Here is a 16,893-nt window from a genome sequence, read left to right as displayed (position 1 = left end):
GATACAGAGAGCTGAAATACAGCTTTCTCATTCTATAAAGCATATACATTGTATTTACTATTTCCTATATTTATATTATAGCTGATGGAGTGAGTTTAGGTATTAATGTGGTCAGAAAGACTATAGCTGGTATTAGTAATATTTATATACAAGATATCATCAACCCATCCCCGGCCTACACAGACAATAGATTAAAGTAAGTTTAGGTTTTAACTGGTTTCTGATTAAGTGAAGGATCACAAAAGAATTGAACAGATCTTGATCTGATCTACAAATAACCTGTACAGCTCTTTACAACCACCTGTAAGCAGTCAATTTTGACTGTACTACCATTAACAGTGGTTTAGTTACATTCATTTTGATGATTTAATTTTTCAGAAAAGGTGATATGTTAATAGAAGTTAATGGACATCCAATGCATGAGATGACTTTACTGGACTCATTTCAATTATTCCGTAATTTACCCTCGGGACCAGCTGCCATTTTGGCTCAACGTGAATACAAGACTCTTACCAGGGTAAGTTTTCTTAATGGGTTATAAAGGACATTGGCTTCGTTTAGGAATTTGGTAAATGGCTTTTGAATGGTAAAGGTTTTCTTCACTGCGTTTATGCCATTGGAAGTTTTTCATTGAATGTTCCAAGGTTTCAACCAAAATTGATGATTTATATCTTGTCAAATTGAATATAAATATGCATAATTTCATGAATATTGATATGTTAAGAAATCTGCCATATTATTATTTTGATGGTGAATTTAATCAATTTTCAGAGAGTAGCTTATGTCTGATGTTGAAGAAAGGTACACATTAAGCACTGCATGAGTTATTGCCCCTTTTTCTTTTAATCTTCTTTATTTGCCTCATTTTGCAGCAGGCCCACAATTTTACAAATGCTTTTTGAAGTGTTTTTATTAATAACAGCCATTTTGAATTCTCTATTTAGTTTCATTTCTTTTCCAAATAATTTATTTTTTCACTAACATTCGTTTTTTATGCAACAAAAATTGGATTAACATTCTATAGTTTTAAGAAATTTCAATCAGACAAGAGTCTTTTGAAAGCATATGCTGTAATTTAATAGACTTAATATAAATAGGTTAATTAAGATAAGACAGACTTTAGGAATCACTGGTCTTAGCATTAGAATTTTTCTTACACTGAAGAGGATTCGAACCCACAAACCCACAACACCTTATCACCTAGCAGACGACAATCCAAGTGTCTATGGACTGAGCTATTCCACTGCCAGAATAGGAAACCTTCTGAAATGATAAGCTATTTGAGAATGAGATCATAGGTTTCAAGTTTGAAATAAGATTTTTACTCTTGCAAATTTAATTTGAATGCACATCCATGGACTATTAAAAAACCTAAAGAAAAACAGTCCATTTTGTTTTGAGGTAAAGTTAGTTGTTATTGGCATTTTATAAAGCAGATTTTTATTCTACTGATAACTACTTATCCCATTTTATTATTTGGACTGCTTGTGTTTATGATTTGAATCATGCCTGGATGTGCATTAATATCTTTGTTGACTCCTTGTAGAAGTGATACTGACTCTATTTTTCTGAACTGAATAACTTCACTTTAGTGACCAATCATAATTCACAATTTTTTATTTATTTTTTTCAGCCTCAAGATTTGAAAATGAATCTAACCAGTACTCCGAAAGTCAAAAACTGCATTAACCGGATGACTTTGAAGACCAATGGAGGTCAGTGACCAGTTGACCTTTTGGACAGGAAGTCTAAACGTGTTTTAATATTTCCAAAAGTTTTGGACCAGAATTTTATGTTTTTTGTTTTAATTTGTTCTGTTGAAGTGTTTCTTTTTATTTTAAATAATGTTTTGCAATAATGAGGGTGGCTTTTTTGAAAATCTTCTAGATTTATTGATTTCAAATAAAACTATTGGGTACAATTATCAATAACATATCTTTCAAGATCGTTGATTTATTTTTCTGTCTAGGCTATCAAACCCAGTTTGAAGAGGGCATTAAATAATTTTGATGTGATATATCTTGTGACATATAAACTGCAATGAGATTAAATCATTTTATGCCATGGTGTCAATAGAAGATATTTTTTTGAAACATTTGCAAGTCTATCAATCCTTTTAATCAAAATTTGTTTTTAACAGTTTCTACACAAGTAGTGTAGGAACTTCAAATATTGTTAATGAATTGTTGATTTATTTTGTTAATTAACGCTTATACTAACAATTTTAATTGTGTTTTATATTTTATCTTGCATTGAGATATTAGAACTTTTAATTCATATTAATTTGACCAAACTATGTTTGTTACATAATGAGTCACATTGAGATTGCATACCAATGTTACCACAAAATGGAAAAGATTCCTTCACATCAGGTGCATAGTGTTGCAAATAATAAGAGTGTTCATAAGATTCTAATGCAAGTGAGTTGTGAGTTGCATTTGGTACTCTTGATCTCTCTAATTATTTACCTGGTAGTTGCTATGATGTGAGGGCAGGGGTATTATTTTTTATTTTAATTTTAGTTTTCCAGTCATATGAGTATAATCACTAACTCACCACAGATTGCTGTATGTCTTGAACTCTTATCAAGCCTACATATCTCTTTAATGCCAATTATAGCCTTGTTATATCAGTGTTGAGATTTCAGTTAATTCTGACCCACTAGGCTTATGAATGAAAATATTTGATGCAAAAGATTTATTATTATTATTATTGCTAGTTTGTTATTGGTGTTATATATGTGTATGTAACAGTGCCTTTTATTGTTAATGTGCTATTTTATACCAAGGTTGTTCTTGTTCTGTGTGATAATGAAATGTTTTTGACAATTGTTTATATTCAAGAAGATTTGACACGATATTTATTCTTATACCAGAAGTGTGTGAAAATACAAACATTTGTATATTTGTATTTTATATAGTTTAACATAACTGTATTGTGTCTGATTGAGTCACGTGTTAGGATATATTTGCTTTTGTGAGCAAACTTAAAAAAGGCCTGAAAGTTTATTGAATTTTAGAGCTTTGCCTACTATATATCCAAGGGATTATTGTCATAAAATCAATCATAAAAGATTGTTTTTATATTATTATGCCATTTTCAAATCAGGTGTTGTTATCAGTATCTAATGCTCTGTTTTGCTTCTTAGCAATACAAGCAAGGGCCAAGGCATATCTGTAAATCTGCATGTTATGAGTGTAAGATATTTTTGTATTGTAATTAAGACCAATTAATATACTGTTTAATTGTTAAATTAATTCTAGTTTCTGTCATCTAGATAAGAAATAAACATTTCTAGTATATTCTTTTGTGGTTTTTATATACCTAACAATTATATAGACACAGCTTTATAGAACAACAATCACGTTAACCAATGATTGTTGTTCTATAAAGCTGTGTCTATATATCGTACTCACAATTGCTAAATGCCATTCAAAGACTTTACCTAAAAAATATCTTGCGTTGTTAATCAATATTAAACAGTTAAAGGGGACAAAACCCCTAAAAAAATGAATACATTTATGAATCAAATCAACTGTAATCTGAAGATATCTAGGATTATTACCAATTATTCTATATTGAAGCTCCAAGCTATGTCTTGGTTTTTCTTCATTGACTATGAAAATTGTTCTGAACAATCTGCATGATGATAAGTATCTTCAGTGTCAGTGGTATAATTGACTATTCTATTCTAAGAGCTGTTAGGTGTATTTTACAATCAAAAGGGATAAACAAAATAATTTTATCCATTGTATTATTAATTTTTTTCCTGAATTGGACTCAATGTTAAAGTAAAAAGGATCTTATCTATAAACAGTGATGATAGATTGTCTCTGTTCTTCAAAGGTCAAACTATTTACTAATCTCAACCTTCAGTTTATCTGATCTGCATTTCAGCCATGATTTAGCATTTTCTTATGCTTATAAATATTTTTGGTTTCCCTGTCAAATTGGAGGGACTGACAAGGATTGTTATTACTGGACAATACAACTGATGCCATATATGCTACAGACTGTGGATGTTAAGGATCTTTCAAAAGCTAGGTAAAGAAAAAGAGTGGACTCCTGTTTATATCCTGGCAAATTTACTTGCTGCTGAAATTGCAGGTCTGTGTTAGATGATGTTAGAAGAATAATATGATGTAAAACCTCATGTCTTTTCCATTCATTTCGTGCACTACCAAATCTTTATTGACATACTGTTGAGTAAAGAGATGCTACAGAGATGAAGTTGATTACTTGCTTTCAAAAACTTTCGTGCTACAGGATGTAAAATAAAGATTTCTTTCTTGATCATTCAAAAGATCCAGACATTTTTGGATGTAAAACTCATTTCAATACAAGCAAGGAAAATGTCAAGTAAGAAAAAAATATATCTTGTAGTTTGGTTCAATGATTTGGTATAAATATATTTTAATCCTGTTGGAGATCCTATCTAGCCTGCTGAGTTGACTGTGATATTAATATAGTTTACATTAACCTCTCACTTTTAATACAGTACAGTTTGAGTGTCATTAGACTTTAATTGAACTTTGATAATAGAACCAGAGATCAGTTGTTAGAAAAGTCCTAACTTCATATTCTATTTGTTGAATTTAAGAAATTCTGATTGGATTGATTAATGACCAATAAGATATAGTAAAATTATATATCAAAAAGTTCCTGACCACAGTCTCAAGGTTAGAAAAAGACTGAGTTAAAGGTTCCAGTTTCCTACACACTTTGTTTATGTTTGAAAAGTTCAGTGATGTGCTACAGTAATTGTGAATGAAGGTAAGTATTAAGAGAGATATATTATAGTATGACGTTAAGTTGTCCAACTGGTTCTTCTGTGAAGATAAACTAACGATGATATTGTATATCAACTTTATTTACATTTTATATACTTTATTTAATATACAGTTTACAGCTTGTAAGATATATTTTACCACAAAACGTGCTCAATGGCTTTGAATTTTTAGTAGAATTTGAAAAGATATTTACCTCTTAACAGCTGTAAAAACTTGAAATTTGTAAAGGTAAATTTGAAATATATTTTAGTATTATCAAGGAAATGTATTGGGTTAAATGTGTAAATATTTATCAACTTTGGGAATATGGATATTCATATAAAGAATTGTATGTTAAAATTTAAATATAATTTTGATATAGGTTATTATGATATAGATTATTTTGATATAGGTTATTATGATATAGGTTATTTTGATATAGGTTATTATGATATAGATGAGATTTCAATATATTTTTTTTACAGAGATTAAATATGTTGGAATTGTATCAGTGATATTAGTTATTAAACAGATTCTAATAAGCATAGATTTGTCAGTATTAGGTTTTACTTTAATTAATGATCTTTTTTTAAAAGTTTATATTTATTGCTACAATATAAAATAATTAAATGTTTATTAGTTGGAAGGAGGTATGTAGTCAAGCATCTATATATATATATATATATTTTCGTTTGTTTATCAACAAAGTAAAATATTTAAAGATACAATCCATTATATATATGTCTGTAACTTGCACATTTTTGTCACTCACAACTTTGACGTAAATGGTTTAAATATTTCTTTTGAATGGATACAGTAAAATCACACATTGTCTTCATTGAAAGAAATTGTCATGAGAAAGATTTGAATTTTTTTTTTTTTTTTAAGGCTGGCAAGTTTTACCTGAGAATATGAATTTTAAGTTGTAAAATTATCAAGTTTTTATAAAATTAAAGGAAATCAATTATACACATTTTCCTCATTTGCTTTAAAGAGTGAAAAAATTGAAGATTTAAAACACCTTTTACAAATGATGCATGAATCATGATATGTCAGTAATATGTAAATTATTGTGTATCTTGTAATTTTGTCCCTGTTTTTGAACAAGTGGCCATTTGACTGTAGAAGAGTTTTGATATGGTTGCTTGTGTAAAAACACTATGTGTACATATAGTAGTGTAAATAGGTATAACACTATACATTGGTAAATCTGATGTTGTCACATTCTAGACTGAAATCTGATCAGAGTTGTTTTGTTGATGTATGGCCTCACCAACATCAAATAAGACATAGACTTTAAAACAAGTTGTCAGTCACTTGTCAATATATATGAAATATAAAAAGGATAAGATATATCTGGAGAAATCAAGGTAAGATAATATCATAGTTGTGTAGAAAATTGGTTTGTATGTTGACAGATTTACTTGTGCAGTAGCACTGATAGGTTTTAGTTGCACCATTCCAGATTATGACATCTTAGTTGCGTACCTTTTGTATGGTATCTGTGTTAGTTAAGTCTTAATCTGGTCAAATTTTAACCAATGCAGAATTATATAAACCAGAGATATTACACCAGAAGTTTGTGTGCACACAATGTTATAAGTACTCTGATACAATGGCTGAGTGATTCTCTTTTGTAACCCTTTAAGAAGTATATTCCTATTTTATGCTCTTTGTATTTAGTTTAAAAAAGCAGTGAGGTATGAAGGTCATTTTAAAGGCTTCCATATTTGACAGAAGTACAACTACATTCGCACACAGAAGTACTTTAATTCTCTGAAAGCTGCCAAATCAATTGTTCATCGCTCTATTGAAAGCACAGTTTTTTTCTAAAGTTTTTGAAACTTGTGTATTAAGAAACATCTTAGTCTGCACAATTTTCTAAACAAATAAACTTTAAAAAATCTACTATTTTAAGAATTTAAATGCTCAAAGATAATAAAATCATTCATTTTAAAGATCAAATACACTGGAAACAAAAAGCCCACTTAGTGGCATAATATTTGTTAATATGTTACATCGTTTAGCATCTAATTAACTAATTATTAGATATTGGTTTGTAATTAGTAGTAATTCGTTAACCTCTTTTTAACACATCATTGAATCAGTTCATAAAATATATCAACTACAATTCAACCATGACTTCTGAGCTAGATTTTAGCTAATGTAGCTATTGGTGCAAAAATGAGAATGTTGGTGAACTTCCAAACATTTGATATTGAATCTTAAGGGTGAGCAATGCATGTTTTTCTCCTAGTTAGATGCCAGGTTTTCAGTTAAACTATTGATTCAATTAATATATCATTGCTTATTCTCTGACCAAAGGAAATTGTTATATTTGATAATCAGAATTCGTCTTTCTATATTCAATCAAATATAATAGACTTATCTCAGGATATCTAAAGAAGGTATGACAAATATTTTATTATCTATTGTTAAATCTTGGTCAATTGAGATATTGATATATAATATGATGTAAGTAACCACCTTTTTATATATATACCTCAAACTGTTCATTCATCCCTAAAGGATTATAGTAAGTAAGCCTGATGTTTTTATGAAAGAAGTGTTAATAGATAATAATTGGTTGGAAGGTGGGTGAACTTATAAAAAACAAAATAAGAGACTGTCTTCAGAGAGAGGCTTATTCTGTTCAATTTTGCTTTTTGGTTTCTGTTTTGATTGAAAGTATAGATTTCTGAATAACATGAAAAGGAGGTAGACTTATATTAATAAAATAATGTTTATGAAGATTATGTTATTAGGATGTGGTGAGAAAGGTAAGAATAGATGCAGTACATGCTCCAAGTGGTCTGCAGTGTTTGAGATGATGCACAATGTGATAAGAACATCCTCATGTATGTGAAATTTGTTCACACTGTCAAAAGGATGTAATAATACAGTTATTGTGTTTTAGTATTTTGAATGATAAGTTGATATGGAAAAGACTGATTTTATATTTTAGTAAAGTTTTGAATAGAAATTGAAATATGGTTGTGTGCTGTAGGGTGTAGGATTATCCATATGGTAGGAAAGAAAAGAAGCGAAGTGTATAGTATCACATCCCATACCTCATGATTTGGCTTCTCCTATTTCTAATAGTATTGATAATTCTGCACTAGACATATTTGTCATTCAGATCTTAACGAGAAAGGATTTGATGTTCAGTTTTCGACTTCTGAGCGGAAGAAGAAACACAGATTTTCAGAAGTGTTAGTTTCTGATTTTATTGAGATATTAGTTCTCAGGAAAACTAAATAAAAAAAACTTAATGTAACATTGTGTGATAGTACTCTGTCTTGATTGTTTTCATATTGACTTGGTAGAGATGATCAACAAAACACAGGAATGTGGAAAGAATGTTTTAATTGTTACCAAATACACTCTTTCTTGTTTCAGAATTGAAGAGTGAAGACAAAAAGTCAAGCATGGCAGACGCAGCCAATAAGAAAGGCCCAGAAAAGGTAAGTGGTGAAATGAATATGTTTAATCTCATTATCAAACCGTATGTAAACACATTTTGAATTTCGGTTTTTGGTAGTAGTAGGTTGTTGTAGATTATTTACTAGATTCTTGAATGAAATCACATGGCAAAAGGAATAAATTTGAATTGTATATATTCAAATTGAGCAAGAATATTAAGTGTATATAAAACTACTGTAGGCTATGATTGATTTATCTAATCAGAGGAGTTATCTCCCATTAGTGTTCAGATTTCCCTTTTAAGTGTGTAGCTTTGTACAGCGCTTTATAATGCATATTGATGAGAGCAGTTTAAGTTTATGTGATAGTTTTCTGTATGGTCAGAGTTTTGGACAGCAATGCTAGCATAATTCCTACTTACGCGTCAAGTTTGCTATTTCACTTTTCCAGTGGGATTATTTATTATTATTTCTTTCCACCCCCAATTATGGAATTTCAAGGACATTACAAAAGTATCATAAGAGTTATGTCCCTTTCGTCTTCAGAATATTTATGTGTGATATATATAGGTGGATCTCACTTAACAATATGATTGTGGGTGTATTGATTGTTATTAAAAGAGGACAATATATGTTTATTTACTGTCAATTTATTTATACAATATAGCAGACGTAATCAATATAGGCCTATATGAGTACACTATACAACATTAAGATAACCCATGAATAACTGAGTTTAATTGGATTGTGTTACCTTGAGGAAATTGCTGACATCTTATCTATGTTGTATCAATTAGCATTGATCAAGGCTCTTAGTCCACCTTAGTTATTGAGAAGTGCAATATAATAAAAAAAAAAATCAGGTCCATGAAGCATGTCTAAAACTACTCAAATTTCAACATGAACTTAGCTTTAATGCATATATGTACCATGTTTTGTGAAAACTAAATGAGATCAAACATTGTAAATGTTTAGAATCAAAATTATGATTGGAAGAATTGCATTTGTTTGCACTCTTTTATGGGAATGGACTTTATGTTTGATTCTGTGTTAATTTTCTACAGACGCTACCTTATTGCCATTGCTAATGAATTGAAAATGGAAGGAATGCAGAGGTCTTTGGAAATGCACTCTGGCGTCAGTTTTTTTTTTTTTTTTTACAGTGAGGCTTCAACATATAGCAACAAGCTGATGACCATCTAGATATATCCCACTGAACTTTCAATATGTATAAAGTTAATTATTATGACACCAATGCTTAAACATCTTTTGCACAAGATTTTGATTATTTGCAAATTTCAAGGACATGTTTCTTTTTAAAACAAAACCAAGACAAAGTGCTTTATTTCATAGGGAAAATAAATTATCTATAGGTTGTTGTCAGGACAAAAACCATTTCATCATCTCTTCTATTTAACTGAAATTCCATTCTGCTATTCAATCTATAATTATAGTTCAAATATTAATTAGAAAACAGTTAAATAAATTCATTATGTTGATGATCATAATGTTCCTGTGATGCAAAATGCTTTCTTGATTTCTCTGTTTCACATTTTGAAAGATAATTAGTCTTGAGTATTATATTTTTTATCAGATCAATAGACTCTTTTTGCATATCTATCAGAATTTCCAGCTCTTGAATAGTCAGACATTAAAACTAAAACCAAATAGGTAAACATAACCATACCTAAAAAAACAAAAGAAATTGATTTTTTTAGAATAAACCTTGGTTAATAATAATATAAATAAAGATTTTATGGAAATGATGTCCATTCTATAACAAACATGTCTGAAGAGAAATTATATAATTAATGATATTATCTTAAAGTGACTTCCAATCAGTCAGAATTTAGAAAAATTTCCAATTCAAATTATTTATTTCAAATAGGGTAGACTCTGGCACTCCAGTTTTATTATTAGATCCCTCTTGTGAAATTGATAAAATGAATAATGTCAGATTTATAGGATTCCTAATCTTTGCCGTAGAACACATGACCACACCTACTCTGGACCGCAATGCAGCAATAGTGGCCCCCTAACTTTCTACATGCCTGCCTTCAGCTGCTATGCTGGTCGACCAACCATTACCCAAATCATACAATTACTGAGAGGGAAATTTTCTAAAATAAGACTTTCAAATAATTGCCATTCTAAATTTTGATGACTTCCCTTAACCTAAAGAAGTTCATACATGGAGCTGACTTCATGTTCAGTGACTAAAACAATGTCCACATGAAATCAACTCTTTAAATATGATGAGTTTTAAACATTCATTCTTTTCATCTTATATGATACACTGCTTATCAGATTATAGCCACAGTGGGGGATAGGACTCGATTTGGGAAGAGACAAATTGGCTAGACTTCCCTATAGAGTCTAAAGAAGTCATTTTGTTTCTTCAAGCAGTTGTTATAAAGAGAAAATATCAGATAGATATAATCACATTCACAGTTAAGTTCAGAAGGAAGTACAGATAAGCCAAATGGTAATACATGTATAGTATACAAATTAATTGATTTTATTTTTTTCCATAAGTCTCCTACTCATGATACTTGACCTAGATCCAAATTTGATTTCTATATCAGGAAAAAATGAATTTTCATGATAAACACTGAAGCAATATCACTGCACCACATTAAATTTATTTTCTAATTTTATAATTTCTTAACAAAGATGACAGACTTGTCCAATCAAAAGAAAATGGTTAAAAACACAAGTTTCTTTTCTAACAGGTTATTTAGATACAGAAAATACACAGAGTAACACAAAAACCTATATCAATGCTTACCTATTCTGTAAACTTTAAAGTGGTTTTTAATTTGTCATCATAATGTTTTCTGCATGCTTAGCAACAAGAAGTGAACCTTGGGACATCTGCTGGCTTAATGAGCTTGTACCTAATGTGGTCACCTAGACTATAACCCCTGAATTCTACTCATCACATCAAATCTGGGGTTGAAACTTTTACCTGTCCTTGTTCAGTTTACTTATAAAACAATAGACTGAACACTTTTCATCCCTTGTTCACCTATTATACTTCATTGTTTTAAATTAAAAGTGACCAAACTTAACATGTTAATGGTTCTTTTCAATTTCAATTTTTCACTTAGTAGTGACACATAATCTAAATAAACATTATATATATTCACTCGTTTTTAAGTTAATCGTTATTGATATGATGGCGAATGAATAGCCTATTTGACGTCATTAAGCACTTGCTCAACAACAAGAACACTGGCTTAAAAATGCCCTTTCTAGGAAATGTGTGAAGGTAAAATTCATCTGAAAGTATGATCAAATAGCTTAATTATATCAAAATATAATGATGTCAATTATGATTAGTTTTGAGTTAGTCAGATTGGAGAAAGAGGCTTCAAAGACGTCAAGGTGGCGATTTTATGCAGTGACAACGTTAACTTTTCAAGATTTGAGCCATGTTCTGGATTCAATATGACCGACGCATGAATAAGGTCTATTTGTTAAATAAATCATTCTAATATTTCTATTTTTTAACCTGGATTTCTCTCATTCTCTGTTATCCAAAGATTATTTGTACTTGAGTGATGCAATTTTTCCAAATATAAACCAAGGGATTAAATTGCATTTATCGTACATTACTAACTAAAGGGATATATAACACATTGTGACTTGAACTAAAGGGATACATGGCATGACACTTTGTAATTTTCTGAAGGGAATTACAACTCTTATGACTTTAGCTGAAAGATATATAACACATTGTGACTTTCTGAAGAGATATGTAACACATTGTGACTTTCTGAAGGGATATATAACACATTGTGACTTTCTGAAGGGATATATAACACATTGTGACTTTCTGAAGGGATATATAACACATTGTGACTTTCTGAAGGGATATAAAATACATTGTGACTTTCTGAAGGGATATATAACACATTGTGACTTTCTGAAGGGATATAAAATACATTGTGACTTTCTAAAGGGATATATAACACATTGTGACTTTCTGAAGGGATATAAAATACATTGTTCTGAAGGGATATAAAATACATTGTTCTGAAGGGATATAAAATACATTGTGACTTTCTGAAGGGATATAAAATACATTGTTCTGAAGGGATATAAAATACATTGTTCTGAAGGGATATAAAATACATTGTTCTGAAGGGATATAAAATACATTGTGACTTTCTAAAAGGATGTTTAACAAATTGTGACTTTTTGAAGGGATAAACACACTGATATTTCTGAACAGATTTATAACAAACTGTCATTAAGAGGAGATAGTAGGACACATGGTGACTTTAATTGAGAATACATTGTGAGTTTAATTGTAAGAATCTTACCTTGATAAAATATTAACTAGTTGTATTGGTATGAATATTTGATAAAGAGCCTAAGGTAGTATGATTGTTTCTATATATCTTATATAGTCATTGTTTAGTTTAAGTCAGTTATGATTATTAGTGGCATACCTTTAGATCATTAACAAGCACAGATCTTAAGTTTTTAGGTACTTGTGTGTTGAAGAAGGTAAGAGAATTAAGATATATTACTTACTGATGGTTGTTGGCATCAATTATTATTCTTCTGATCTTGTCTGTTTAGACTCTTCAAAAATCTGCATAAAGTCTCAAACAAACATAAACTTCAAGTAATTTCCAGATTTCAGAATCAATAAAATTTTTGTTTATACATACCTCAGTGCATATTGATACACTATCTTTTCTTTTCAAAGCAAACTACAATCTCACGGTCTCAAATACGGTCTCAAATTTTACTGATACATAAAAGATATGAAATGGAATCTTATGTAATAGTTTTCTGGGCTCGGCTCGGCGGGCTAGTTTTTGAATGGGGCAACACAATACAGTGTGCAATGAAAAATTTTGCCAATGATTGTAGTGGTTAGGAAGTGTCAGTTTCAGTCCCTAAATGCCTAGCAGACAGCAATAAGAAGACAGACATATCATTGACTAAGATTTGTAAACCCGTCTGTTTGAAGTCCCACTGTAATAGTTAAATGATAGAATATGTGTTGTAGAAATCACATTAGAGAACCTGAATGACATCTGTTACAGTATAAGAATCAATATAACATTGAAAATATAATATTCATAATATCATTTCTCCTCTTATAGTATTTATAACTAGAGTTTATTAGGTTAAATACATGTATAGGTGACAACGTGCTTTATTTCGCTTGAAAAATCAGATTCATTTAGTTGTAAATTCACATGTGTACACAAGATTGGATAAATGAAATATTTAAAGTTTAGATATATAAGTAGTAGGATTTTGTTGTGATAAAATTTACAGGTAAATAAATTATTATACTTAATCACATGTTGTAAATAACTTTTGTTATTAGGATTTTAAACAGGTTCTCTGGCCTCTTTTTATGTGAATCTGGGACACTTTTAGCCTCTGATAAGTATACTATTTTGATTTCACATTCAGATATCTGAAATTGTAAAATTCCTTGGACTGAAAATGGTTAAATTGGATATTTGTAACAGTTACCTATGCACTTAGACTGTAATATATAAACTATACTGTCCAAATATTGCTACTCTAGAAGTACTCTACTAGGGTTAAAGGGTGGATAGAGGCATTTGAAGCACTGAATTCCCCTTTCTCAGTTTCAAATATAAGAAAAATCTAAATGATTCAAAAAACGTTTTTAAGAATTTAAGACTTTGACAAAAAAAAGATTGATATGGATTATCTACTACGTATACTTTATACATGTAGAATATGATTCATACCTTTCAACAGTGATACCAAGTTATTTATCATTGACTCAGTAATAGGTGACAGATTAAAAATTAAATATTTAAGGAGTGGTTGACTTTTGAAGGATGCTGCATGACTGATAGAGCACTTATGAATCTTATGCTCATCTAAATAGTTTAATTTACTCTTGAATGATTTGACAGCAAAACCTATGTTGAAATCACTAGGTCCACCCATTCTGTATCAACCAGATAGGTCAATAACTAAAGTGAGTCCACCCATTCTGTATCAACCAGATTTGTCAATAACTATAGTGTTCCACCCATTCTGTATCAACCAGATATGTCAATAACTATAGTGAGTCCATCCATTCTGTATCAACCAGATATGTCAATAACTATAGTGTTCCACCATTCTGTATCAACCAGATAGGTCAATAACTAAAGTGTTGCACCCATTCTGTATCAACCAGATATGCCAATAACTAAAGTGTTCCACCCATTCTGTATCAACCAGATATGCCAATAACTAAAGTGTTCCACCCATTCTGTATCAACCAGATATGTCAATAACTAAAGTGTTCCACCCATTCTGTATCAATCAGATATGTCAATAACTAAAGTGAGTCCACCCATTCTGTATCAACCAGATAGGTCAATAACTAAAGTGAATCCATCCATTCTGAATCAACCAAATAGGTCAATAACTAAAGTGTTCCACCCATTCTGTTTCAACCAGAAAAGCCAATAACTAAAGTGAGTCCACCCATTCTGTATCAACCAGATAGGTCAATAACTAAAGTGTTCCACCCATTCTGTATCTACCAGATATGTCAATAACTAAAGCGTTCCACCCATTCTGTATCAACCAGATATGTCAATAACTAAAGTGAATCCACCCATTCTGTATCAACCAGATATGTCAATAACTAAAGGGAGTCCATCCATTCTTTATCAACCAGATATGTCAATAACTAAAGTGTTCCACCCATTCTGTATCTACCAGATAGGTCAATAATTAAAGTGAGTCCACCCATTCTGTATCTACCAGATAGGTCAATAACTAAAGTGAGTCCACCCATTCTGTATCAACCAGATATGTCAATAACTAAAGTGTTCCACCCATTCTGTATCAACCAGATAGGTCAATAACTAAAGTGAGTCCACCCATTCTGTATCAACTAGATAGGTCAATAACTAAAGTGAGTCCACCCATTCTGTATCAACCAGATAGGTCAATAACTAAAGTGAGTCCACCCATTCTGTATCAACCAGAAAGGTAAATAATTAAAGTGAGTCCACCCATTCTGTATCAACCAGATATGTCAATAACTAAAGTGTTCCACCCATTCTGTATCAACCAGATAGGTCAATAATTAAAGTGAGTCCACCCATTCTGTATCAACCAGATAGGTCAATAACTAAAGTATTCCACCCATTCTGTATCAACCAGATAGGTCAGTAATTAAAGTGTTCCACCCATTCTGTATCAACCAGATAGGTCAATAATTAAAGTGAGTCCACCCATTCTGTATCAACCAGATGGGTCAATAACTAAAGTGAATCCACCCATTCTGTATCAACCAATTACTAAAGTGAGTCTATCCATTCTGTATCAACCAGATAGGTCAATAACTAAAGTGAGTCCACCCATTCTGTTTCTACCAGATAGGTCAATAATTAAAGTGAGTCCACCCATTCTGTATCAACCAGATGAGTCAATAACTAAAGTGAATCCACCCATTCTGTATCAACCAGATATGTCAATAACTAAAGTGTTCCACCCATTCTGTATCAACCAGATAGGTCAATAATTAAAGTGAGTCCACCCATTCTGTATCAACCAGATGGGTCAATAACTAAAGTGAATCCACCCATTCTGTATCAACCAATTACTAAAGTGAGTCTACCCATTCTGTATCAACCAGATAGGTCAATAACTAAAGTGAGTCCACCCATTCTGTTTCTACCAGATAGGTCAATAACTAAAGTGAGTCCACCCATTCTGTATCAACCAGATAGGTCAAAATCTTAAGTGAGTCCACCCATTCTGTTTCAATCAGAAAAGCCAATGACTAAAGTGAGTCCACCCATTATGTATCAACAATTCTGTATCAACCAGATAGACTGTCCAGGTAGAATGTTGAATTGGTTTATGACTTCAGTCATTGATTTAATCACACTACTAATTAATCAATAAAACTAATTATATATTGTTAATTAATTTATCAGATTGAAACATTGTTTCACTATAATACTGTAACAGAACATTCTGATATTGTAATGTGTTGAATTGACTATTGAAATGTTATTAATATTTGATTAATATCTTAATTTCTGATCAATGGATGTATTGTTTGATTATACTGTGAGGGAATGTCATTTGAAGTTAGTAAGATTATATTGGATGCCACATGCTTTTGCATTTCCTAGTGCAGGATTGATTCATAGCTGGATATTAAAGAACTAAACTTTTAATTTTTTACCAAATTAAATATGAGGATAAGTGATAAATTTAAAAGGACAGTTTTAATCTCTGATTAGATATGAAGGGCCAAAGCCAAATTGAATTTGTTGTGTTTGTTTTACTTATGGTTTTTGCTGATTATTGAAGAATGTGAGCGAATGATACTAAACTATTATCAGTAGGTAACTTACACTGAAACACAGAATACTTAGATATCTTCTGTGAGAGATTTTAAGATCGAAATTAGGTTAATACATTGTTTAACTAAACTGTGGTGAAGGTCAGTGTCTTACCTATTATTCTGATGCTTTTATTTGGTGTCATTCTTTTAGAAGTTTTAGATACTTATCCCTTACCAGTCTTCATTTAAATATTGGATTACAAACACATGGATTATCATGTTGCTATAATTTGGGCATTCAACTCTTTTGTTTAAGTTTATATTTTGTACATAGTGGGCTTAACCAAAATATTTATTGGTAGGTATTTTTAGATCTTAGGAATCAGCAATAATAAGG

General features: G+C 30.6%; 2 protein-coding genes across 2 annotated transcripts; one reads left to right on the top strand and one right to left on the bottom strand.

Moving 5' to 3' along the window:
* Positions 1-11,898: 11,898 nt before the first annotated feature.
* On the bottom strand, positions 11,899-12,225 carry LOTGIDRAFT_118201 (hypothetical protein; the record flags this gene model as incomplete). Its single annotated transcript, XM_009056595.1, has 1 exon — positions 11,899-12,225. One exon carries the CDS (start codon positions 12,223-12,225, stop codon positions 11,899-11,901), a length of 327 nt encoding a protein of 108 aa, XP_009054843.1.
* Positions 12,226-14,619: 2,394 nt separating this feature from the next.
* LOTGIDRAFT_118024 (hypothetical protein) lies at positions 14,620-15,943 on the top strand (the record flags this gene model as incomplete). Its single annotated transcript, XM_009056594.1, has 2 exons — positions 14,620-14,696; positions 15,733-15,943. Coding segments are annotated over 2 exons (288 nt in total), but the record flags the coding sequence as incomplete, so codon positions are not given.
* Positions 15,944-16,893: the final 950 nt, after the last annotated feature.

The sequence above is a fragment of the Lottia gigantea genome (assembly GCF_000327385.1).
Source record: "Lottia gigantea unplaced genomic scaffold LOTGIsca_28, whole genome shotgun sequence".
NCBI classification, from domain to species: domain Eukaryota; kingdom Metazoa; phylum Mollusca; class Gastropoda; family Lottiidae; genus Lottia; species Lottia gigantea.
The sequence above is the reverse complement of the archived record's forward strand: the minus strand, read 5'-3'. Positions and strand labels throughout refer to the sequence as shown.